Below are 24,634 nucleotides of genomic sequence, written 5' to 3'. Positions count from 1 at the left end.
GTATTCACCTCTACGCTTAGCTGCAGGTTTATTTTTATATGGCAATAGTAATATTTAGAGTGTTTTTGGATTTTTAAATTTCTAATTTTTATGAAGTTTGTGTCTGAGAGAGAGAGACAGACAGACAGACAGACAGACAGAAGAGGGGAAAACACATGACAGCACAGACAACTTTCAAGAGTTCAAGAATGGGTTTTCACCACCATATGGGTGTCCTGGGAATTGAATTCAGGTGGCCAGCCTGGTGACAGGTACCTTTACTCTCTGAACCCCACCCACCCAGTGCTGTTTTGAATCTTAACCATGCTCAAGAAAATAGCAAAAATAGACACATTATTGCCAATAAGAACTATGATTGTAGCATGTGCCTGTAACCACTTGGGAAACAGACAGGAGGTGAGGAGTTTAAGGCCATTCTCAGCCTCAGACTGAGTCAGTCAGTGACCAGCCTGGACTACATGAGACCATGTCTCAAAATACCACCTCTCCTCTAAAACAAAATACACTCCACAGTCCCCGCTGTCCACTACTGAAAAGTACAAAGGAAACAGTTAAACTGTATTTTTTCAGGGCTTTGTTGTAGCTCCAGACCTCCTGGGCAGGGATAGGTGGGGCTGCATCTCCCACGTCTGAGTAACAACTCTGACACTCATGTGACAGGGACTGCCGGAAGAGCCTCTTCCAGGCCAGGTTTTGGAGGTCAGAGTCTTATTGACCCTAAGCCTTTGAGTTAAGCCAGGGACTCTGTCACCAAACAAGTTTTGCTGTCTCTGGGCTGAAACCCTATGGCAGTGGCCTGTGTTGAGGCTTGGACACAGGGTTTACAAGCAGTGAGACAAAGTAAGGGTGGAAACTCCTACATCAGGACCTGGCCCAAGGGACACAGTGAGCAGGGATCATCTCACTGAACATCATGGTCAACCAGGGGAGGTCTGACAGCCTGGGCTCTGCCACCAAGGTTGTAACCCAAGGCCAGTTTCAGATTGGGAAGCAAGTTTCCCAAACACTCAGAACTCTCCTACAAACAGCATGATGTCCTGGGGGCAGCCTTAGAACCTTACCTTTCACCTTGTAGACCTAGGCCCCACCCCACCTAAAGAGTGCTCTCACCCAGCGGCTAGAGGCTGCTTGCTATAATGTATACCTTGAGTTCTCAAAGCCCCCTGGATATACCAATGGTCCCAGCCACAGCTGCCCTTGAGGCTCACAGCTGTCCCTGGTAAGTTGGCTGATGAGAAACCCCAAGAGCAAAGAGGCGGACAGAGGGTGGTCTACATCACTTTGTCCTTTTCTACTTTATTACTTCAAATTAACAACCACAATAAAGCTCAAAAAAGTCCAATATTTACACAGGAAAAAAGTACAAAATTCCCCCCAAAGTTCTTCAGTAATTTTTTTTCAGTTTTTTAAATTACAAAGTAATAAAAAGTTTTGCTCTTTAATTAAAAAAAAGAAAGGGAAAAAGAGGTAAATAAATTAGGAAATACACACACTGAGAAAACAAACAAAAATAAAATAACAAAAGAAAAAAAAAAAAAAAAACCAAAAAACAGGTGTTAACCAGGAAGGCTAATTCAACATTTAGCCCTGACCCAGGGTCCTACTCAGAAGTCAGGCCTGGGAAAAGGGGTGACCACAGGTGACTCTTGGGACCAGGGAACTAACTGGTAACTCAGAGCTGATGCCATCTGGGAGCAGAGTCCAAGAACTTGCCTAAGACCGGGGATGGAAGATGGGGGGTGGGGGGATGCCACACACTGGCATCTGGGGACAGGTGGTGGCAAGGACTATGCCCTGAGGGATGTGGAGATCATTGTCCACCCCACCTTGACGTTAGGGGTAGAACAGAAACTTGGCCAGGCAGGTGTGACGGGTTACCTGCAGCTTTGAAAAATACAAGCCTCTCTCTCTCTCTCTCTCTCTCTCTCTCTCTCTCTCTCTCTCTCTCTCTCTCTCTCTCTCTCTCTCTCTCTCTCTCTGACACAAACTCAGTCACACAAGGCATCATGGCCACTGCACCCTCTGCAGAGAGGTGACAGGTGTGTTTTGGGGGAGACCAGGATGCTCAGGAGAGGATTCTGGGAAAGCCCATTACAAAGCTGGTCTGATGGCGTGTCATCCAAGGCTCGATGAAATCTCCTGGGACTTGTCTTTGACTGGCCAAACTACTCCTTAATGGAAGCTCTTCAGGCGCCTCCGATGGTGGCCCGGCGCGTGGTGGGTGGTGATGAGAACAGGTGGCTGGAGTGTGACCCAGTGTTGGCAGCCTTCAGGCTGGGAGCAGTGGGCAAGGCAAGGGGACAAGAATCCTCGGTGCTAAGGACTTCTTGTCTTTTTGCCATTGGCAAAATAAATCAAAGAAACAAAATCCATTGTCGACTTTGTGCTGGGTTGTGGTTTTTGTGGTTTGTTTTTCCTTTTTTTGTTCACTTGAACGGTTTCTCTCTTTCTGTCCTTTCTCTTACTTGCTTTTAATTTTTTAAAAAAGAAAATGCAGTGAAGACACTAGAAGTGAAGGAAAGATAACTGGTCAGGTACCTGCTGCCTCAGCTTACCCAGCCAATGTGCTCCTCTGCCCTGGTGGACTGAGCGGCCATCTCAGTTGCCTGTCTGTCTGAACAGATTAGCCATTTGTGGGAGAATTTCTGCAGTGTGAATTCCGCTCTGCCTAAGAAACCCTAGTGTGAAGCTGCAATCCCTTGATGGGTGGGATACTGCCTGCTGACATCCTCTTTCTCCAGGGAGCTCAGGTCCCTACCAATACAACCAGAAGAGCTGATGGATCCTTTTCCAAACCAGGCTACTGGGTACTGCCTCCCAAGCCTCAGACAGGCAGTCCACCCCAGACTCCCCTTGGCCAGAGGGCCTTTCCTGTGTATAAAAGCACCAAGGCCCTTCTGCATTCTGTTTCCTTTTTGACTTTGCATAAACCATCTTATATAACAGCCAAATGGAGGAGGTAGGCTGAAGCCCTGGAAACCCACATGTGGCTAAGAGCTTGGTCACTCCTAAGAACGAAGAGGACAGAAGAACCAAGGACTAAAAGAGGGGTTTCCTAAAGTGCCCCTGCATACAGATCTGGGACTGTTTGTGAGAAGCCATGGCCCACATGGCAGGCTTTAAAGTCCCAAGCTTCCCTGAAGGGACCCAGAAGGGGAAGGGGAGGTTTCCTAGTACCAGGCCATGTTCTCTTCCCCCCAGGGCCCTCAGTAGACACCAGCACTCACCTAAGCAAACACTGGTCTGTGGTCGCTCTCCTCATTTCCCAAGATGGTCAAATGGCACGCTTGTCTTCAAGAGGGGCACAGAGAAATAAGGTGGGTGTCTCAAGACAAGTCCTTAAGCAGGTGGCCACAACAATTCCCTAAATCTCTCCCCCCTGGAACCCCATCCATCACAGCAGGCTACTCAATCTGAGGGCAGGCTGTGTGATCTCAGGAGTCTGGGGCTGCCCCTTGCTCTATAGCTAGGGTACTCCTTGGAAGCCAAGGAAGGTTCAATCCCAGGTCTGGGTCCACAGAAGTTCATTCCTCACAGGCAGGAGTGGGTAGATCTACCTTTGCCAAGTCCCTTACCCTACATTCTGAGCCCGGAATATAGCCATTAAATGGGATTACCAGACAGGACCTTCCCCTCCCCCAATGTTATTGGTACTGATGGCAACTGCCGAGAGTTGCCCACCCTGACTGGGTCCTGGCTACAGCTTTCCGGGCTGTTATTTCTTTGAGCCTCAGTTTCTCACTTTGCTCAACAGAAAAGGGCTAACTAGCTCTAGGGTGACCAGAGACAGGGGAGGAAAGGTGTCACAAGATTGGACCAACGTGTCCTAGAAAGGCTTGGAAGAGTTGACTCACCTGTGAGGCTGCAATTCGGGAGACCTCTTGCCGCCCAGTGAGGTCTGAGGATGAGACGTTGGCAGGCGCACCTCTGTGGAGTCTCATGCTCACCTTCCTCTCCCGGTCGGCCCGTGAGATCGCTCTGGGAGAAGTATTGCCTAGAGGGAGGGTAGGGTAGCCACCTTCAGTATGGGTATAAGCAGCCCCCTATCTCCATAGGCCCAGTCCAAGGCTCAAGGCCCCCACTGACCAGCTTGTTGGATGCGGGAGGCTGGGGTGGAAGCCACAGGCTCGGCAGCACTTCGGAGTCGGTTGGCGGTAGCCCCTGTAGGTGGGCCAGGGGGCAGGGCTCTGGTCGCGGACCCTCGCAACTGCCCCATCCTCTCTTCCCGTTCGTGCTCTCGCCTCTCCCGGTCTACGTCCTCTGGATTCCGGGCTGCACCCTACAGGAACATGAGAGGGGATTCCAGTCAGCCCAGGGAGGATGCTACATTGTAACCCAGAACCCTAACACTCCTCCCCATCCCAAGAAGGCCGGAGCTTACCCTCTACCACAGTGCACAGGGACCAAGCCACCCAACGCCCAGAAGAGGGAGCTGCCATGGCAGAGAAGCAGAAAGACCTCAGCCTGTCCTGGTTGATATCTCTAGGATGACCACGGGTAACTCTTGGCCCTTCCAACCCAGCCTCCCTCTGTTCTCAACAAAGCAGGAAGGGCATTCAGAGGCCCAACTAGCTGACAGACCATAACCAGAGAAGAAAGGGCAGGTTCAAACTCCAATGAAGGCAGAGCCAGCACTGTCCCATGGTCCCCTGGTGCCCAATCACAGGGCCAACTTCCCCAGGGTTCCCAGACCTGGCCATTACTCCTATTATGGAGTGACAGCTAGGAGACCTAGGGGACCCCATTAATGCTGTTGCCTGGAAGCCCAGGGGGAAAGGAAGAAGCCTAGATGTTCCACAGAGAAAAAGAGGTCTTTAGGCAAAGCTGGAGAAAGTAGGTGGCTTGAGCCCCCCAGGGGACCGTCCTCTTAAGTTGCTGCCCCCAAGTCTGAGAGAAAGGGAGAAAAGACCGGAAAGAGATGCAGTGTGGGAGCAGCACCTAGCTGAGTTACCTAGCTGGTCCTGGGGCCGTCCACAGGTAAGGGCAGGGGGCTGGTGGAAGGGGGGCTGCATCTGTGGAGGAGAGAGCTACAGGCTGAGTTGGGAGCCTGCCATGGGCTGTGGCGGGGGGTGGGGGTGTGTGTCTGCAAACCCTCATCTTTCCAAGTACTGGCTAAGAAGTCCTCCTGCTCTGGGAAACGGGGAGGGAGTGGCTTGATTCAGAATGATCCCAGAGTCCTATGGGAAGAAGCCAAGCCAGGTAGGCACAACCCCGCTTCACCCCACTGCTAGTGCTCTTACTTCCTGTCTGGGGCCCTCTCTGAGACAGAAACCCTGACAGGCTGTTCTTATTTGGGCTGGCCAAAGCCTTGTGACCTGCCCAAGGTTACAAAGGTCATATAGATCTGTGGATAAACCTAGTCCTACGACTGAGGTTCAGATTCTGTATCTTGGCCATCCCACCCAGAAGCCAGGGCTCAGGACTGCCAGGGTTCCACCTGCTCACCTGCTGCCCATATCAGCCAAAATACAGCCCAACCAGAGAGCCCAACCCGCAGCCTCTCCTCTGGTAGCAATGGAAACCAGAGGCTTGATGAGGCTAAGAGTTTCACTTAGGGGTACAGAGCCCCAAACAGGGTGTCACCCTGCCATTTATGCTTCAAGCTTGGCATGATAATAGCCAAGTGGATGGCTGGGGTCTCCACAGTTCCAGCAGGCTCAGGACAGACCTGCCCCCAATTCACAAAGATGCCTCAAGAAATGCACACCAGAGAGTTTTCATGGCCTTTATTTGCCCACCAAAAAAAAAAAAAAAAAAAAAAAAAAAAAAAAAAAAAAGCCCACAGAAGTGCCAAAGTCAAACATGTGTCTAGCTCCATCTTACGGACCTCAGTCCTTGGCTGTACGGAGTCTCCTCCTGGCTAGAATAGTGGTTGTGTTCTCAGGGAGAAACATCTGGGGATTCCAGTCCCCTGGGGTGAAACTCGGGAGGTCTTTCCAAGGTTGAGCGCATCCTTCCAGTCTGTTGTTCAGAGTCCTGTCCGTAGAGTATCGCAGATGGGTTGTTCACTTGTAGGGCAGGTGGGAAGGCCTGGTTTGGGGGTGATGGTTGTGAACGTTTTTGCTGGGTGTTCTGCGGATGCAAGGAAGCTGGCCACGTGGTGATGGGGGTCACACAAGGCGGAGGCAAAGGCTGTCCAGCTTTCAGCGCTAAAATCTATTTCCTCCAAGGAGACTCCAGGGAGGGGAACATGGTACTAGCGACAGGGCCAGAAGGGTGTATCTGGCTTGGTGTGAAATTCTGTCAACTGGCCATTCACACAAGGGGCACTGTGAAGGAAGTATCTCCCGCAGCTGTCCATAGAACCTCCCAGAGGACAAATGTTCCCATCTGTCATGATGGACGTAGCAGTCACTTGTCCTCTCCTAGTGAAACCTGTGACTGACTGAGGACTAGGCATCTGTTCTCAATGACTTTAGTGAATGAAGGTCAGCACTGTGTGGCCAGGGGCTACAACAGAGGGGTGCCCAGATCTAAGAGAACACAAAGTCTATTCTTTGAGCTTCACTGAGAAAGGTCAATGTCCATCTCCAAATTAGCCGTGGGTAATATTTGTAGCGTGTGTCTGGTGCCCCAGACCTTGAACATGTGATGAAGAACTAGGCACGTGACCAAGCCCTTGGCCAACTAGAACTGGAAGGAGCCTCACTCACTTCCCAGTCCCAGAGATAAAAGCCACAGGTTTGTCCCCAAGGTTCCCAGCCTATGATGCTTCCTTAGAGAACAGGCCCAGGCCACTGACTGGGCCCAAAGAGAAGAAAAGCCCCAAACCAATGTACCCATCTTGGTGTCCAGAAACCAACACTGGATGGAGCAGGCCAAGGGCCGCTCTGTGAAAAAGAGAGGTACACGTGGATAAAGAGAAAGAAGTGTTTTAATGAGCTCAGGTTCAACACACAGGCCGATAATGGGGTCTAGATGGAGCAAGGTCCTGTGATATGCCATCAACCCCTCCCAGGAAGTCACTATTCTTTCTCCAGGCTTGTCCTAGCTCTCAGGCAGCTTGTTTACTCTTCAGAACCCTATGCAGGGTCTCTCTGTCATGACCTTTCCATTGGATAGCCACCTCTTTAGAACAGGGTGTCACCCCGCCATCCTGCAGGGTACTTCCTCAAGCGTGGCAGACATGGCTGATTCACCCTGGCGGTATCAGAACTGAGGCCCTGGAGTCCAAACCACAGGCCAGTATCTTTGAGGGGGTAGCTGCTCCACCTCCTCCACCGGCCTGTCTGGGGGTCCCTGGGTGCCCAGGGGCGCCGGGCACCTGGAAAGGACAGAGAGTGCACATGAAGCTAAGTCTTCATGCTTGGTGGCTAAGCCACACGTCTACGAAGGGCCAGGCCTTGAAAGATCCTTACCAGTAAGTGGGTGAGCATGTGGGCCCAGCGCAAGGACAAGGGCGGGGGCAGGGTGACGCAAGAGCTTCGTGGTCTCGGGGCTGAGCCTGGCTCGAGGAAGCCCCCTTTTCCAGAAGAGATGTGAAACAAGACATACAATTTCACGGATTCCGGCGCTTGAGGCGTGATTGGTGAATGTTCCCCCTATCTCCCCACCCCAGGACCCTTAGAAGAGGGAGACAGAACAACTGCCTAGTAAGACCCAGGGTCCTATAACCAGGAACAAAGAAGCCACTCTGACTGGATCCAGGCTGGCCAGGGAGGCCTCAGAAAGGGCCTGGGATACGCACAAGAGGAACAGGAGAATACAGACAGCTATCAGGGCTGCAGAGGGTCCAGCCAGTGCCATCCATTCGCCACAGGTACACAAGAGAAACTGGAGGCCATGCCACGTCCTTTCCCACCTGGTAGGAGGTGGTGCCTTCCCAGGGCCCTGCCCCCCGTGGCGACATGCCCTGCCTATGCCGAGGGGTTCTGGCACCCCTGTGACATCACTCACACTGTCCAGCTCATATCTCCCGTTTAACGGGAGCCCTGCCCCCCACCAGGTCACTCTAGCCTTATGAGTCAGGGCCTGCCCTGTCCAGTCCCCCAAGCCCGCCTTGGCCTGCCGGTGACTCACGAATTTGAGCATGTTCCAGTCGAAGACGTAGTCATAGGAGAAACCCTGCCGGTGAAAGAGATTTCGGAAGAGCTGGCGCAGGTAGGAGTAGTCTGGCTTGTCATCAAACCGCAGGGAGCGGCAGAAGTTGAGGTATGTTGAGAACTCGGCTGGTGGGTCACAAGAACAGAAGAGGCCGGTGTGAGGGTTACTCTCCTGGCAGCCTTAGCAGCCACCACTGTCCTAGGTCCCCACTGACCCAACGGTATCAATCTAAGAAGGGCAGGGTGAGAACTGAACACAGTCCAGCCCACTTTCAAACAGAGGTGCTCACCACCTGTCTGACCAAGCAACTCTGGGGTCACAGCCACCAGAACAATGGCCAGAAACACAAAAGCTATTAAAAAAAAAAAGCCTCATAGGATGCAGAGTCCCATCATGACCTAAACCAAAACAAGAGAGCTTCCACTTCCTCCAACCATACAGGGCTGAGACTGGACCTTTGGGATAAGGCAGGAGATGGGGCTGGGGACACCTGGTATATAAGGGTGTGGGGGTTCAGGCACCCAGCTCCTAGGCAGAGACATCCCGGCGATACGCTGTCATAAACACTCTGGGGTCAAGATCAGGCATAACCCCATCTAGGCACAGGCCTGGTCTTGCCTTAGAAGTAAATGCCATCCCCATCGGTTACTCACAGGGGTAGCCTTTGCAGAGGACCTCGATCGGCGTGGACATCTTCTTCTCGCTGATCCGCTCGTACTTCTGACGCTTGGTGGCTGCTTTGAGGCCCTGCCAGGGCAGGGAGCCCAGGTTGAAGTACATGAGCACGTAGCCCAGGCTTTCCAGGTCATCCCGACGGCTTTGCTCTGCACAGGTCAGGAGGTCAAGGGGCCAGTTAGGCTTTACTTCTCACTACGCACCCTGTCCTCCCCCTCCTCAGTGCCCACTGGCTCCCAGACACCCTATTATAACTAGCGCCCACTCTCCCCCTCCGCCTCCTCCGGACTGCCCGAGGCAGAACTTTGTCGTGTCTGTTCCAGCCAGTTTTTCCAGCCCAGGTGCTATTTCACTCAACAACTGTGTGTGGGCACCACCGCCCCCTTGCCTGGCCTGTCTCGAGCTTAGGGCTCACACTGTAGTTTGAGCCACGGCTGGAGTCAAAGCCAGCTCCAGAATTCATTAAGCTGCATGCACTGTAAGAGGCATGGTAAACCCCTGGGCTTGCATTTCCCAGACATTCGCGTGAGAAACACTGCCACCCACTCAAGGAAAAGTCAAAATACACCACTCTGTTTATGAAGGGGTCTATGTAAAACAAGTCCAGGCCTGGGCCAGATAGAGTGGAAAATCTTCTCAATGAGAATCTCCAGAAGAGTCCCTGGAGTCTTCAACCCAGGTAGGGACATAGGCCCATCCTGATCAGTGGCTCACTCACCAATGCCCAAATGGGTGTTAATTGAGGCATAGCGGGCAGTGCCGGTCAGGTTCTTGTTTTCCCGGTAGGGAATATGCTGGTGTGTGCGGGCATCGCGGTACTTTTTGGCCAGGCCAAAGTCAATGATGTACACCAGGTTGCCTTTCTTCCCCAGGCCCATGAGGAAGTTGTCAGGCTTCACGTCCCGGTGGATGAAGTTCTTAGAGTGGATGTACTCGATACGGCTGATCTGAAGGAGGCAAGGACACAGTTTACTCAACAGAGATGGCAGGTGTCCACTGTGGCCACAGCTGGGTCCTAAGAACCCCTGCCTGGCGTGACCGTCAGATCCTGGGCAGCCATGTGCAGGGCACAGTGAGAGAGGGAGCATGAGATGGGGCTCACTGCCATCGCCTGCCTTCCAAACGCCACCAAAAGTCAGACAGACACTCAGCCTGCTCTTCTTTATGAGTTTTTTTGTTTGTTTGTTTGTTTGTTTTTGTTTTTATTTTTAATTAGTGAGTGATCTAGATGTGTTCAAGGCCAAAATGAAACCCTGTCGGAGACAGAGAATTTTTAAAGGCGCAAATTAATAATCATACAATAACGCATCTTCTGGCCTCATGTCTCGGCATGAAAATCTCAAGGAGAATTTTGGGTTTCACCTGTGAGAATCCTGCTCTCCTCTGTACGGATGCCTGAGCATGAAAAATGCATGACGTCCAAGCACCAAGACTTAAAGCCTGTGGCGGCATCTGCCCCTTCCGCGGCGGCTGCGGGATTCTAAGATTCCTTATTACTTATTTGTGTTCGTATCCGTCTGCGGACACGGACACGGGTGGTATGGCACACGTGTGAAGTCAGCGCTCTCCTTCCACGTGGGTTCTGGGGATCAATCTCAGGCCATCCGGCCTGGTGAGAACCTCACCACTGAGCCATCTTGTCAGCCTTACAGCTTTACATGTTTTTGCATACCTATATAAAGGTACATAGGTTTTCATGTATGTGTAAGTTTTGGTGGTCTTTTTTTTTTTTTTAATTTAAATAACTGCCAATTGAAGGGCCTCCTGAGCACCTCCAGGTGAGTGCTCCCTCACCGAGCTGCATCCTCAGCTATTAGAGACAGAATCTTAACTATGCAGCACAGGCTGGCTCCAAACTCCTGGTAAGCCTCCAGCCTCAGCCTCCTGAGCACTGGAATTACTGACATGAGCTACTATGACCTAGTTCTGAATTTGGATTTTCTTTGTTGTTGTTTGGTTTTAAGATGGGGTCTTACACTGTACTACAGACGGGACTTGAGCTTACTGTTATTCTCCTGCCTCAGTCTCCTGACTGCCAGAATTACGGGTGTGAGCCACCACATCCAGGTTCTGGCTTTATCTTTTCCTTTTCTTAAATGAGCCGAGTCAAAGGTCATTAAAAAGAGGTTTTAAGGGGCAGGAGAGATAGCTCAGCAGTTAAGAGCACATATTTCTCTTCCAAACGACCTGAGTTCAGTTCCCAGCACCCACATCGGGTAGCTCACAACCACCTGTAACATTATCTCCAGATCGGACACCTCTAGCCTTAGGAAGCATCAGCACAAACACACTTATCCTCAGTCACATTTTTTTCCTCTATTGGCCTTTCAAGACAGGGCTTCTCTGTGTATAGCTCTGGCTGCTTGGGAAGGATGGTTTCAAACTCTCCACCTGACTTGGCTCCCAAGTGCTGGGATTAAAAGTGTGAGCCACTACACCCAGCTTTTTAAATAAATCTTAAAATAAAGTGAGGTAAAACTAAAGACACCCAGCATCGAACCTTGTACCCCATCCCCCTCTATGCAAGCACTCTCATGCATACATGATCACATACACATGTGCACATACACACAAATGCACCAAAGAAGCTATTTTAACACAAAAGTAAGCAGAATTCTAGCAGAAATAGCAGTGCTCCGGGGCAGGGGCTGCACCAGCTACCTTTACCTCAGCTTGACATGAGCTAAAGTCATCTGACAGAAGAGAGCCTCAACTAAGAAAATGCTGTCATAAGAACAAGCTGTAGGCAACCCTGTAGGGCATTTTCTTAATTAATGATTTGATGGGGAAGGGCCTGGGTCATTGTGGGTGGAGCCATCCCTGGGCTCTTGGTCCTGAGTTCTGTAAGAAAGCAGCCTGAGCAAGCCATGGCCTCTGTGTCAGCTCCTCCAGGTTCCTGACTGTCTTCCTTTGATCAACAATGATGGGAGTAAGGGAAATAAACCCTTTTCTCCCCAAGTTGCTTTTCCAGTAACCCTAACTAAGACAGGGGTGAACACAACAAAGAGTGGGTGTGAACTCCCCAGGGGAGAGTGGCCTGGGTGTGAGTTCCCCGGGGGAGAGTGGCCTGGATTTGCCTGAGAGAGCTTTCCTCTGTGCACCATCAAGGACCATAGGACCCTACACCTGCTCTGGCCCAGATTTCCCACTCAATCCCCATGAGGCAAACCAAGTGGCTGAAGCTCAGGAGACTCAGCCATTCCCCTCGGGTCAGACAGTGAGACGGAGCTTGGTAACTGTGAGGGGCTACAGCCGGCAGCTTGCCAGGAGAGGGACTCTCCAGGTAAGCTCATTAAATGAACAATGTCTTCCAAAGGCTCAAACACTTAAAACACTGGGTTTCTAATGAGTGGCACTGTTTGGAGAATTTATGGAGAGGGGAGCCTTGGTGAAGTTTATGGAGTTTGGGGATGGGGTTGGCTTTGAGAATTGAATATACAACCCTACTTCTGGCTTACTCTCTGCTCCAAGCCTGTGATTTGATATGACCTCTGCTTCTTGCCCTTCCATCAGACCTTCCCCATCATTATGGGCTCCCTTTCTGGAACCTTAAGCCTAAATCGGTGCCTTCCTCCATAATTGCTTCTGGTTCCATGTTATATATATCACGGTAGAGAAAAGCCTGGAATCTGCGTGTTAGAGGCACCCTCTGGATTCCACAATGGGCTGTCAGTGTCCCCTGGTCCCTGGAGGTGGGACTCGGTTGGTATGCAGGGCTGAGTCATACCAACAATGGTTGAGAGACTAGTGGCTCCCAGAGCAGGAAACTGGTCCAGACCTGAACAACTGGAGGGATGGGGACTCACCATCTGGTCGGCCAGCAACAGCACCGTCTTGAGGCTGAACTTTCGGGAACAGAAGTTGAAGAGGTCCTCCAGGCTGGGCCCCAGCAACTCCATGACCATCACGTTATAGTCACCCTCAGCCCCGCACCACTTGATGGACGGGATCCCCACTGGGCCCGTGGGAGAGAGACTTGGTCAGCGGTGGTCACACCCCATGCATGTCCTCTGCGTCATCTTCTCCTGCTCTCCCCAGGACCACTGGCCTCCCGCACCATCTTCTGTACCATCCCACACCCCTCACCAGACCCCAGCCCCGAGCCCCCTCCTCCCCTTCAGCACCTCCCCATCCCCCGCCTGCCTCACCTCCTCCCTGCATCATCTTGTAGAACTTGCTCTCGATGTGGAGCTGCGGGTGCTTCGTCTTCACGCATTCCAGCTTGATGGCTACTTCCTCACCAGAGGCAATGTTGGCTCCTGCTCGTGTCAGAGGAGGTAAAGGACCAGCGTCAATCTCAAGAGACCATGGGGTGCCTACCCATTCAGCATCTGAGGCTGCGGTAGCACTCAATGAGACTGAAAAGGAGCTCGTGGTCACAGAGGAACCAGGGAGTGTAGGAGTGAGCACCCCAGAGGCTTCCTGAGCGGCCTATGAGAAACATAAGGAAGGGAGATGGCACACCCCAAGCTGCTTAAAGGCCACAGGTCGGGTGCACTGGGACAGACTGACGCCGGTGGGGGTTGGGGGATGGACGATGACACACAGAACTTAATCCTAGAGATTGGCAGGTCACTGGTGTTGGCTCTGAAGGGTCACAGAGGAGAGGGGTCAGGGATGCCCCACGACAAGGCAGCTCAGTAAGGAATGGGCCTAATAACAAATCCCTCACTCAGCAGCAAAGGCACTGCCATGTCCCACCCCAGTACATCCCCATCCAGTTCTCAACCCCATTACACGCAGGAGAATCAGGCTCAATGGAGAAATGGGGTGTGGACCCAGTTCTCTGAGCTTCTGAGTCTGGGCATGAGGGGCCTGTCTGCATCTCCGCTTCCCCCACCCACTCCGGGGTTCTCACAGCTGGAAGGAAATTATACATTCCAAGGCCTAGCTCTCAGCCTGAGGCCATGGCTCCAGAAGTCACAAGGCACCTGGACATGGTGCTCACACATGAAATTGGAGGAGGCTGAAGCAAGAGAACTTCCTGAGTTCAAGGTCAGCTAGGTTTATACATGAATTTCAGGTCAGCCTGGGCTATAGAATGATTTCTAGCCTAGGCTACATAATGTTTGGAAGTGAGGGAGGGTAGAAGGGAGAGAATCGGTCAGAAGTAGGTTTTTTTTTTTTTAATTTTTTAGGATTTATTTATTTCTATCCCATGCACACTAATGTTCTGCCTGCTTGTTCCTATATGCGAGTATGTCAGAGATCCTGGAACTGAAGTCACCAGACAGGTGCGAGCTGCCTTGTGGGTTCTGGGACCTGAACCCTAGTCCTTTGGAAGAACAGCCAGTGCTCTTAACTGCTGAGCCATCATGGAGTTGAGAGAACTTCCTAGGGGCTGTGGAGAAGAAGACAGGGTGAGGGAGGGGAGGGATGAAAGGCAAGCTAGAGGCCAGGAGGTCTGTAGTCACAGCAGGCTGGACTGCTCTTAGAAATGATGGACATTTGAGACTGAGCTGAGGACGACGCTGCAGTAAGGGCCACACAACTGCACACTTGCTGATTTCTCACCACACAGCCCAGGCTGGCCTTTCGAACTTCCTGTCTCAGATGGAGATTACTGGTCTCCACTCAGATGTGCCCATACACTTGTACAAAAATAAGTTAAAACCCAAACCCTCAAAACTGTGTGTGTCTGTCTCTGTCTCAGGGCAGGGGAGGGACGGTGTTCCACAAGGAGATGACAAGCTGGCTCAGAAGTAAAGGTGATTGCTGCCAAGCCTGATGACCTGAGTTCAATCCCCAGAACCTATACAGACGGAAAGAACTATCTCAAAAAGTTGTCCTCTGACACACACACACACACACACACACACACACACACACACACTAATAAAGATAAGGGGAAAACGGTCAATGCTTTCCTCTCCTTCGAAAACATTCTGAGCCCCTTCAAGCTGGCCAAAGCACAAGAAATAAGGCTGAAAGAAAAACACACAGTTCTTATCACAGGCAAACAGCTAATGGGCAGGAAAGATGGAAAACTGGGTGGAGGGTGTGAACTGACAGTGCCCATGGGGAGAGCCACATCCTCCAGACACAAAAGAAAAAGACCCTGAAGATGATCTCACCTAGCACAGCCACAAGTCCCACAATGTCTCTCCAGGCGTGGAAAAGGCCACCGGGATCTCCTCCCTACACAGCTAGTGGATGACTTTCCACGGTCCAACAGCCACCAGCACCTCTCTACCTTAGGAGACTGGTCAACATTCCTTAATTATTTTTTAAAAGATTTTCGGGTTGGCGGTACACACCTCCAACCCTAGCAGAGGAAGACAGATCTCTGCTGAGTTTGATCTAGTCCACATAACAAGTTCTAGGTCAGCCAAGGCTGCATAAGGAGTCTTTGTCTCCAAAAAAGTAAACTTTTTTTTATATGTACGTGTGTTTCAGGGGAGCAGATGGATTTGAATACAGGTGACCGCAGAGAGGGCATTGCACTGGGTTTCCCTGAAGCTGGAGTCACAGGTAGTGTGAGCCACCTACTGTTGGTGTCGGGACCCGAGACCCAACTCGGGTCCTCTTTTTTATTTATTTAGTGTTGTTGTTGTTTGTACAGACAGGGTTTTTTTGGTGCAGCCCTAGCTGTTCTGGAACTCTCTGTAGATAAGGCTGGCCTCAAACTCAGAGCTTAAAGACACGCACCAGCACCTGCCACTTTTTTCTTTAAAGCAGGGCCTCACTGCAGCCTGCCTGACCTGGAACTCAGAGCTTCACCAACCTCTGCCATCTCTCCAGCCCCATTAGCCAGCAGCCTTGTGTGGTGTAAGCGCCTGGCCAAGGCTGTCCACTGTAGAGCATCTGCAATAAGTAAAAGCTTGGGAACCGCCCACATGTCCGTCTTTCAGGACCGGCTAAATAAAGCCAGGCTGGTCTGTAACAGAGCACAATGCTGAGGGAGGAGGAAGCTCGCTCTGTGTAGCCATGGAAGATCTCCAAGACACGGGAAGCGAAAACAAGAAAGCACAGAGCTGTACTCTGTGCTCTCTCAGACAGGGAGGCATCTGTGCTGCAGCCGCACAAAGAGCAAGAGTGGCCGACTGAGGAGGCACTTCAGACACCTTATCACATGTCACTTTTTACTGGCATGCTCTTGTCAAAATGTCATGTGTAAACTATGAGATGCAGTCACGGCACTGCAAAACTGTTTATTGTTTAGATGTCCGTGGGGTTGCGCAATCCAGCTCACGGACAATCTGAGAAAGTGCCTCTAGTGACCAGAACTACTTTCTGCTGGGATCTTGCCTGGTCTGGACGTTTCAATGAAATAAAAGCACTTGTTGTGTGCTCTTCTGAGTTCTTTCACTTACCACGTTATTCTAACTTTTGCATATGTGCTTTGACTTCGGAGCTACATAAAAGGAAATCAGATCGGATGACTAAATCTAAGGAGCAACTGGGGACTGGTTTGCAAACTACTTTTAAAATGTCAAAGTTGCAGGGCAGTGGTGGTGCATGCCTCTTATCCCAGCACTTGGGAGGCAGAGGCAGGTGGATCTGAGTTCGAGGCCAGCCTGTTCACAGACAACCAGGGCTACACAGAGAAACCCTGTCTTGGAAACAAAAAGGATCATTATATTATATTACTATTATAATGTGCGTACATATGCCAGAGGTGTTGGGAGTTTTCCTCAAGCACACTCTGCCTTATTTCTTAAGAGAGAGGCCAGAGAGATGGCTCAGCTGTTAAGAGCACTTAGCTCTTCCAGAGGATGCTGGTTTGGTTCCCAGTGCCCATGTGGCAGCTCACAGACACCGGAAACTCCAGCTCCAGGGGATCCAACCAAAGCACAAGCACAGCACGCACAGAGTGTGTGACAGCGGGCAGGCAAGACCCCACCCACAAAAGGAGGAGTAAATCTTTGGAGAGACAGCGTCTCTCACTGAACTTGGAGCTTGTCCAATCAGCTAGACTGGCTGGTCAGCAAGCCCCAGGGATCCTATCTCCGCCTCTGAGCCACCAGGCCCAGCTTTTCCTTTTTAAAGCTGTGGGTGAGCAGGGCTCAGGCTTGCCTGGACCTCGGACTTGTGGGGCAAGCGCTTCATTTTCTCCCCAGCTCTCTGTTAAGTACTTCGGACACGTCAACAATCATCATTCCGTAAAGCACAGTGTTCTGGGGGCTCCTAAGGATATGGCACAAAAAGGGACCTGGGGTGACCTGGAGTCCTGTGATACCCTGTCTTGCCATGGGCATCGAAAGCCGGAGAATGCAGCGGGTGTGAGTGTGATACTTGTAATCCCAGCATTACAGGGAAGCTGAGACAGGAGGATGGTGAGTTTGAAGCTAGTCTGGTTGTATATCGTGAGTCTGAGTGCTACAGACCCAAGCTGCTGGATCCTAGGTCCTGACCCTACCTCCTGGCCATGGGACGACATCATCGTCATCGTCGTCGTTGTCATTGTCATCGTGTGTATGTGTGTGCACTTATGTATACAGAAGCCAGAGTTGATGCTAGAAGTTTTCCCCAATCCTCTCCTTTAGAGATGGCTCTGATCTACTTCTTCTGGGGCTGTTTATGACAGAGAAGCGCTCAGGAGAGCACCGAGCAAGCAGTCCACTGTGAGAGCCACTGAGTGGCCTGTCCCAGCCAGAGACGGCTGAAGTGAGGTGGTGAGAGGTAAGAACCGCCCTCCTGGGAACGAAGGAAGGACACAGAGTTCCGGTGAAGGAGCGTTTCTCAAAAGAACAGGCTGCTTTGCCTGTTGAGATCCTGTGACAGGGCAGGGCTGTGCAGGCGGGGAGGGTACAGCTGTGGGGTTTGGTGCAGTGGGGGCCAGGGGCCAGCTGAAGAGGGGAGTGGCAGAAGTAGGCAGGGTGAGGGCGGAGACCTGAGGGCTAAGATCCTGCTCACCCTGCTGAGGGTCCCAAGCAGCACAAGTTCTCAGTCTCGACAGTCCTGACATTTGAGGTTCAGCAACTCTTTCGGGAGTTTGGAAACATCCCTGGCTTCTACCCACTAGACACCATGGTCTCGCCCGCCCACCCCATGTCGTAATGACCAGAAAGATATGTCTTCAGAACTTGCCAAATGCCCTCCGAGAGGCAAAGGTCACCCCTCAATAACTGACAGCGTGTAAGAGGGGGATGGAGGGGGCCCGGCAGAGTAGAGGAAAAGTCTGGGCAGCCGCAGCAGGGTGCCATGCCCAGGCAGAGTGCAGAAGTGACCCCTAGAGTCACTGGTGACTCAGCAGACACAGAGAGCCGAGGCGGGGCTCTTCATCCCTTTGAACTCTGAGGCCACCCTACCCACGCTACTGTGTCGTCTCTATTTGACACAGGGAAAACCCAACACATCAAAGGTCGGATGACCATATGCCACACAACTTCCCCAGCCAGTGACCTGGGACCTAAGCGACTAGCAAAGCCTTCTGACCCCCAGACAAGGGCCACTGCTCCCTCCCTGCCCACTGTCACACCAACATGCCTTTGGCAGTCTGATTCCTATCAGCAGGCAGCCAGACTTCTCTCTGACTTCCCTTAATCCTGCCAACCACTGAGAAAGGGTTCAGTGAGGCTAAGTGGCTGGCCTAGGCCAGACAGAACTGGCTGGAGCAAGGCCAGGATTTCAGCCATCTCCTAAGGCCTCCACCTCTTCCACCATTCCAGCTCCCTGTTCATGGAAACTACAGGCCGCACTGGGTCTAGCAGGGTCGTCCTGAAGCTCTGTCCACCTTCTGTGGGGGTGACAGAGAGCAGGGGGCAACCACATGCAACCAGAAGAAACGGCCCACTTCCTAGCCCACAGTTCCACACTGCACAGAAACGGAGGAGCTGATTGGTTCCCTAAACAATCTTGGGCATAGAAAGCTGGCTCCAAACGGACTAGAAAACTGGAGAGAAGCTATAGGGAGAGAGGGAAGAGGTGAGCGGTTCCTTTAGCCAGCTGTGGCCACCTATGCAGACACAGAGACTAGGTGAGCACCACCAGCAGCAGCAACTTTGACATCCATGTTGACATCTGTGCGTGGTAACACACACCTTCAATCTCAGAACAGGGGGCAGAGACAGTTGAATCCCTGAATTCAAGGCCATCCTGGTCTATATGGTGAGTTCCAGGCCAGCTAGGACTACTCAGTGAGACCTGTCTCAAACAAACTAAGGATCAACTCTATAACCACCTCTCCCTACCCCTTGTAGGGTTGAGGCTCAGAGCCTCCCTTCATTCTAACAGACCTAAAGAGCCCTTGCAAGATGCACAATCAACCTTAGACCTGAAAGGGAGGGAGACAGATGGACAAGAAGGTGGGCCGAGGGGCTCACAACCACTTCGCAAAGCTCTCATTCCAAGACTTCCTCGAGGTCAATCCTGGAAAGCTAGATGTGGAAGCCTGGCCCCACCTGTAGAGGCCATCTGGAGTCAGGCTCTGGCCCAACACCACGATGAAAATGCAGCCGGCGCTCGAAGTGTGCCAGCAAGGCCAGCTAGGCCAGCTAGAGAGGGACCTTCCATCACCACTGTTCCCACACAGGCAAGGGGTCCATGCAGTGCGGCCCTACTTCTCACAACGCTGTCTCAGACGGGCAAGTCAAGGCTGGAAGGAAAACTGAGCTTATGGCCAGCAACCAGAAAGACCCAGGGTCAGTTCATTCCAGAGCTGACACAAACAGGAATGAATCTGGACCTGGCAGTTAGCATCACTGAGGCTTCACCACAGATAAACAGGAAGTCCTCCCCTCAGGGAGGCAGAGCTCAGGAACAAGGGACACTGGCCTTTCTGAGTGACCTTGGGCTGTGCCTCTCCATCCACAAGCTTTCGTATCCCATCTGCAGAAGAGGGGCCAGCACAGGGCATTCTTTAATAGCAGGCTGTTTAATAGTGCCTGACTGTCAAGAGCTGCACACAACACACATGCACGCACACACGCGCTCACACACATGCTTCTCACACTTATGCCCAGAGAAAGAGACAGCCCAGGTCACACAGTGAAGGGGGAGCACTGGGAACTGGGAACTGGCCCACCCAGTCTCCATATTCCTGATCTCTCCTCTCCTACCACACAGGTTTTTACGGGCTGCCATGCCTCCATTTCCTTACTCTTTGCTTCTCAAACCTTCACTGGATATCCACTGAGGGCAGGCCACATTCTGGTAACTGGGGTGGGGTTAGTGAGCAGACCCAAGCATACATCAGCTCCTCCTAAAAGGAATGACAGGACCCAGAAACACCTTGGTTTCATGTTACTTATTCTCTGAACGGTCATCTCACTACTTTACAATGGCTCAGCCATTAACTCCTGGGCTCGAACAATCTTCCTGCCTCAGCCTCCAGAGTAGCTGTGTCCTCAGGCACACACCACCATACAAGCTGTTTACAGAGCACAGGGATCCACCTGACACTAGGCACAGAACGACTTCATGGCTGTTTCATTTGTGCCCTGCAAGTGCTTGGTCATCTGGGGACACAGATGTCCCAGGGCAGCTGCCCCAGATAAGGTCTAGAATCCAGGGGTGTCTGTCTCCCATTCTTCCTTCTACCTTTGCACTCGGTGGAGCTGTGGCACTGAGTCTGCCCCAGCTAGTTTTCTGGAGCAATCCCCGGTAGTCACTTTAGCCTTCTGCCATCAGAAGGGACAACCCAGGTCACACAGGAAATAGGGAACTAGAAACTGGAGTTGCCTTAAGGGTGACAATGTCCAGAAAGGGGCCTGTAGGTAAGAGCTAAGAAGGCCTGCACATCTCCTGCCCACTGCCCTGAGGCTTGCTGGATGGTAGAATGCGTACTTTAAAGACAGGGGCTCCAGAGCACCAGGGAAAAGAAACCCTTGACCAAACTGATTAATGACGACATGTGTCCCTTTTCTCTGCCCAGAGCAGAAGTGATTCATTTTAGGTCTCTGAGGAGGAAAATAAGAGGCAGCTGGGCCCCACTCCTGTGGGCACACGGGGCAGCACCAAGAACGACCGAGGAGGCTTGCACCACACTAGCAACTCCAAGACTCCCAACTCCATCTGTGCAGATGGAAAACCTAGCAAACTCTCCCCTCCATGCCAATAACACTCAAAACGGCACATGACCGGGCTAGGAAGGCGACACCGGAGGGGTATGGGCGGCTCGTTTCTCCCTCTCTAGAGGCTGAGATGTCAGCAAGCTGCTCAAAAATGACATCAGAGCAAACTCATATTTCCAAAAGGCAACATATCCAGGGACAGGGAGCTTCCAGAGGGATGAGATCCTCCCTCTGCCATTCCAAAGGAGGCCCAGGCTGCATTCCAGAAAGCCACATAAGGGAGAAGCCTGGACTTCCTGGGAGCCTCCCCAGGGGTCCAGGATGGTCAAAGCTTTTTCTATCTATCAGTATTCTTCTGCCAGGACCCAAGGGGGTAAGGGTGCCAACCCAGCCAGGGCTTTCCCATGCCCCACAGAGGCCCAGGTCAGCGGCAGCTGGAAGTCTGCTAAATATATCTCAGCTCTTGCAGTCTACTGAGGCCCCGCCTGCCCAGCTGTGACAGACATCCCCAGACCACCTGAGCTTCCTTGGGGATCTGGGATGACCCCAGAGGTTTGTAGGCCACGCCACAGGACCAGAGCAAAGTTCTCCCCTCCTCCTCATCCCAGAGCTGCCCTAAGGACCACAGCTGGAGGCCCAGTACTTACCCAGGTAGATGTCCCCAAAGGACCCACTGCCGATCTTTCGGCCCAGGCGATACTTATTTCCCACACGTAGCTCCATGCTTCAACCTTGCTGCGGGAGAAACAGAAACAGGTCAGAGACAGGACCTCCAGCACCAGTGGGCCTGGGCCCTTTCTCCACCGGAGGCTGGCGGTCTCCTTCTCCCTCCCATTGTCTGGGAAGCAATCTGGCTTCACTTTGCTCAAGGGCAGCCAGGTGTCAGGTAGTCCTCATGCCCACACACCTGGGCACGGCCGGGGCAGGTTTAGAACAAGTTTCACTTAGTTCAGAAAAGATGGGCTCTGAGCCAAGGCCTAAGAAGGGAACGCCAAGCAGACCCTCCAGTGTGGGCATCCCCAGAGGAAGGCTGGTTACAAAGTGCTAAGACCCCCAAGTCAAGGACAAAGGGCTAACAGGGAAGAACCAGGAGGGCCAGGCCTTGTGTCTTGTGCTCAGCAGTGAATCTCCTCCAACCCTAACAGGCAAAAGGTCAAAAGACTTTCCAAAACGCTTTTTCTGCATACAATCTGGAGACATACTTAATACTCTAGGGACATCCTGGACACCAGAAATCTGACAGAAATAGGAGGAACAGGGTCCACGGAAATAGACCATCCTGAAAACTATAACAGCCCCTGCCAGCAAGTTCCAATCTCCAGGATAAAGGGAAGAGCCCCACAGAGCTCCTTGGCACTAACAAACTCCTGAAGCCACAGGGTACCCACATCTATCCCTGCATCGGGGCTGCTAGGTTCATACAGGGCTAAGCTGACCAGTTCCAGCAGGCCCCACAGGAGAGGACCTGATCCACACTCAGAAAGGGAAGGCAAGGTACCTCACAATGCCTCCCAGGGTCTACCTCAGACCATAGAGAACCATTTCTCAGGCCTTTCTGCACACGTCTTTTGGGGGGGGGGACGACTCTCGGGTAGACTTCCTTAAGGACTAGAAAGGGTTTCCTGAGACAAGTCCCATCCCTGTGGAACTCAGATGAAAAGCCTGCTCCTTCCTCAGATGAGGTGGAGGCCTCAAGTCCATGGATCACAAAGATTGGGCCACCATGGCAGGGACGCCTCTGGGTTCCTGTGTTCCAGGCCAGCAAAAAAGAAGACTCAATGAATGGAGGATGGGGCGTGGGGAATAGTAAACTATGAGACATGGAGACAGGGTCCCTGACACCTGCTTGGTTACACATGAGCTAGTATGAGAGAACTTGAGGGCTCCCCCCCCCATCCTTTTTCAGATGGGAACCCAAGCCTGGAATGGCCCTGCTGCCATTCCCACGCCATGCAGCCGCAAGCCAAGGGCAGAACTCTCACCTAGGACCAAACAGGGGTCTGGCTGGCCCACCTGGTGGCCTTATTTCACTCCAGGCTTGAGAAGTAAAATCAAAGGTGAGACAGTGACTAGGCTGGCTCACTTGGAGGGAGGGGTGCTGCCCCTTCCCTGCACCAGGCCTGCCCCCGGCTGCCAGACCTGGAAGGAAGCCGAGAGAGATTTACTAGGGCTCCTTGATCAGCCCAAGAGCCAAGAGATCCAAGCCAGGAGAGACACCCTAGCCTAGTCCTAGCTCCCAGAGATCCTCCACAGTCTTTCTACCAGCCACAAGGAAGTGGCTGCCACTGGGTGCCAGCCAAACTCTGGGCTCTCCATCATGGGTCTTTGCCCACATGGCTGGTCTGGCCCAGCTGAGTTGCCCAGGTTGCCAACAGCAGCACTGCATATCGGCAGAAAACCCACCAGCCTGGCACCACAGGTCCACACATGGTCCAGCTTGCTAAGCGCACCCACCAAGGGGAAGATGGGAGTAGAGGCTCACACTTATGATCCCTACAGGAAAGGGGGGGGCTGGCTGTGTACTCACAAACATCCTCCCCCCTCAAAGCTGGGTTTCCACTAACGCCAACTCAGAGACCACACATGGCATCTGGGAAAGCCACAGGTTAGGAAAGGAACATAAATATACTGCATCCTATATTACATAAATACCCACGCCAGGTTATATAAATACCAGTGCCCTCTGTCTGGAAGTCTTACATAAATACACTGCATGACCCCCAAGCCCCTCTACACTCACAAAAGGGGTGAGAGCTAAAACCATCAACCCTGCAGGACCCCCGCCAATGCCAGGGTCTCCCCACCCTGGAGACCAGAGCCCTGGAGGGAGTCTAGCCTGCCCTAGCCCTCCTCCACTTAAAAGCCCCCCACCCAAAGAAAACGACTTCCGGGTGGGGGCTTCTACAGAGAATCAGTAGCATTCTAATTCTTCACTCTGTCCCTTAAGAGAAAAGTGGGGGAGGGGAATAAACAAAGTTTAAAAAAAAAAAAAAAAAAGGTGGTCATGAGGAGTCAAGACTTCTCAGCTGGTTAGAAAAATTACAACTACAACCAGCCAGGCACATGGGCAGTCCCGTGTCTCACACACATACACACACCAACCACCGTCCGCAGGACCAAGACCCTGGTCAATGAATCAGTGGAATAAAAACTGAAGGAATACCCTAAAACCTAAGAAAGGCGTCCGAAACGCAAGTATTAATTGGAACTGCACCCCTTTCTCTGCCTCTCCAGACCCCCTTTCCAGGGGGAGGTTGTGCTAAGAAATATGTGGGAAAACTCTGGACAAAGTAGGGGGAGGGGGTGGCCTAAGTCGCAGCCCTGCCTCTGAGGCGCCCAGGCACCCAGCTTTCAGAGGCTTGAAGCACAAGGCTGTCTCGCACACTGCAATGAGAATCCAAGCGATAAATAACCCCCTCCCTTCTTCTCGCCACAAAGGAAAACAAAGCCGGTGGCCCGGGTGACCACGCATCCCATCACTTAGGACCCCCGCGCGCCCCCACCCTACAGGAGAACGGCCTCGGTGACCTGGAGCCCAGGGCACAGAGGAGGGGCCGCGGCCCGCCCGGAACCCGAGCGCCCCCGGGACCCCAGCCAGGCCCTTGCCGCAGGTCCCCCGCCCCAACCCGGGGCCGCCTCGGTGCACCCGGCGGCCTGCGAAGCGCCCGTCCCCTCCTCGTCCCCGGCCGCGCCTTTGTCCTCACGGGCGGCGCCCCCAGCCCTGCGCGGACGCGCGTGTCCGCCCCGCGCTCGCGCAAAAAGAAAACACAAAGAGGCGGAGGGAACCCCGCTTCCCCGGCCCCCGATGCTCACCGCGCCGGGGCGGCCCGCCGGGGCGGATGCCAGAGGATTCGCCGGGCCGCGGGCGCGCCAGCCTCTCCCCGGCCCGCTGCGCTGCGCTTGGCCCGGCCGGGCTCAGGCTCCGCGCTCAGCCGCCTCCCGCCGCCCGCCCCCGCCGCCGG

General features: G+C 52.7%; 1 protein-coding gene across 4 annotated transcripts; it reads right to left on the bottom strand.

The window, feature by feature from the left end:
* Positions 1–1,276: 1,276 nt before the first annotated feature.
* Positions 1,277–24,634, bottom strand: CSNK1E (casein kinase 1 epsilon). Of its 4 annotated transcripts, XM_080938873.1 has the most exons (12): positions 24,486–24,634; positions 21,320–21,407; positions 12,867–12,977; positions 12,525–12,673; positions 9,437–9,665; positions 8,697–8,867; positions 8,020–8,168; positions 4,952–5,012; positions 4,087–4,279; positions 3,855–3,994; positions 3,228–3,291; positions 1,277–2,505 (listed from the first exon to the last, which is right to left on the bottom strand). In XM_080938873.1, exons 2-11 carry the CDS (start codon positions 21,393–21,395, stop codon positions 3,275–3,277), a joined length of 1,296 nt encoding a protein of 431 aa, XP_080794999.1. In that variant the 5' UTR covers positions 21,396–21,407; positions 24,486–24,634; the 3' UTR covers positions 1,277–2,505; positions 3,228–3,274. The 4 variants fall into 4 exon arrangements, with proteins under 4 accessions (XP_080794999.1, XP_080794996.1, XP_080794997.1 ...); XM_080938870.1 differs by lacking the exon at positions 4,952–5,012; XM_080938871.1 differs by lacking the exon at positions 4,952–5,012 and having other exon boundaries at positions 21,320–21,403.

Source organism: Micromys minutus (assembly GCF_963924665.1).
Source record: "Micromys minutus genome assembly, chromosome: 27".
Taxonomy (NCBI): Eukaryota; Metazoa; Chordata; class Mammalia; order Rodentia; family Muridae; genus Micromys; species Micromys minutus.
Note: the sequence above shows the minus strand (reverse complement) of the source record. Positions and strands in the feature narration are given on the sequence as shown.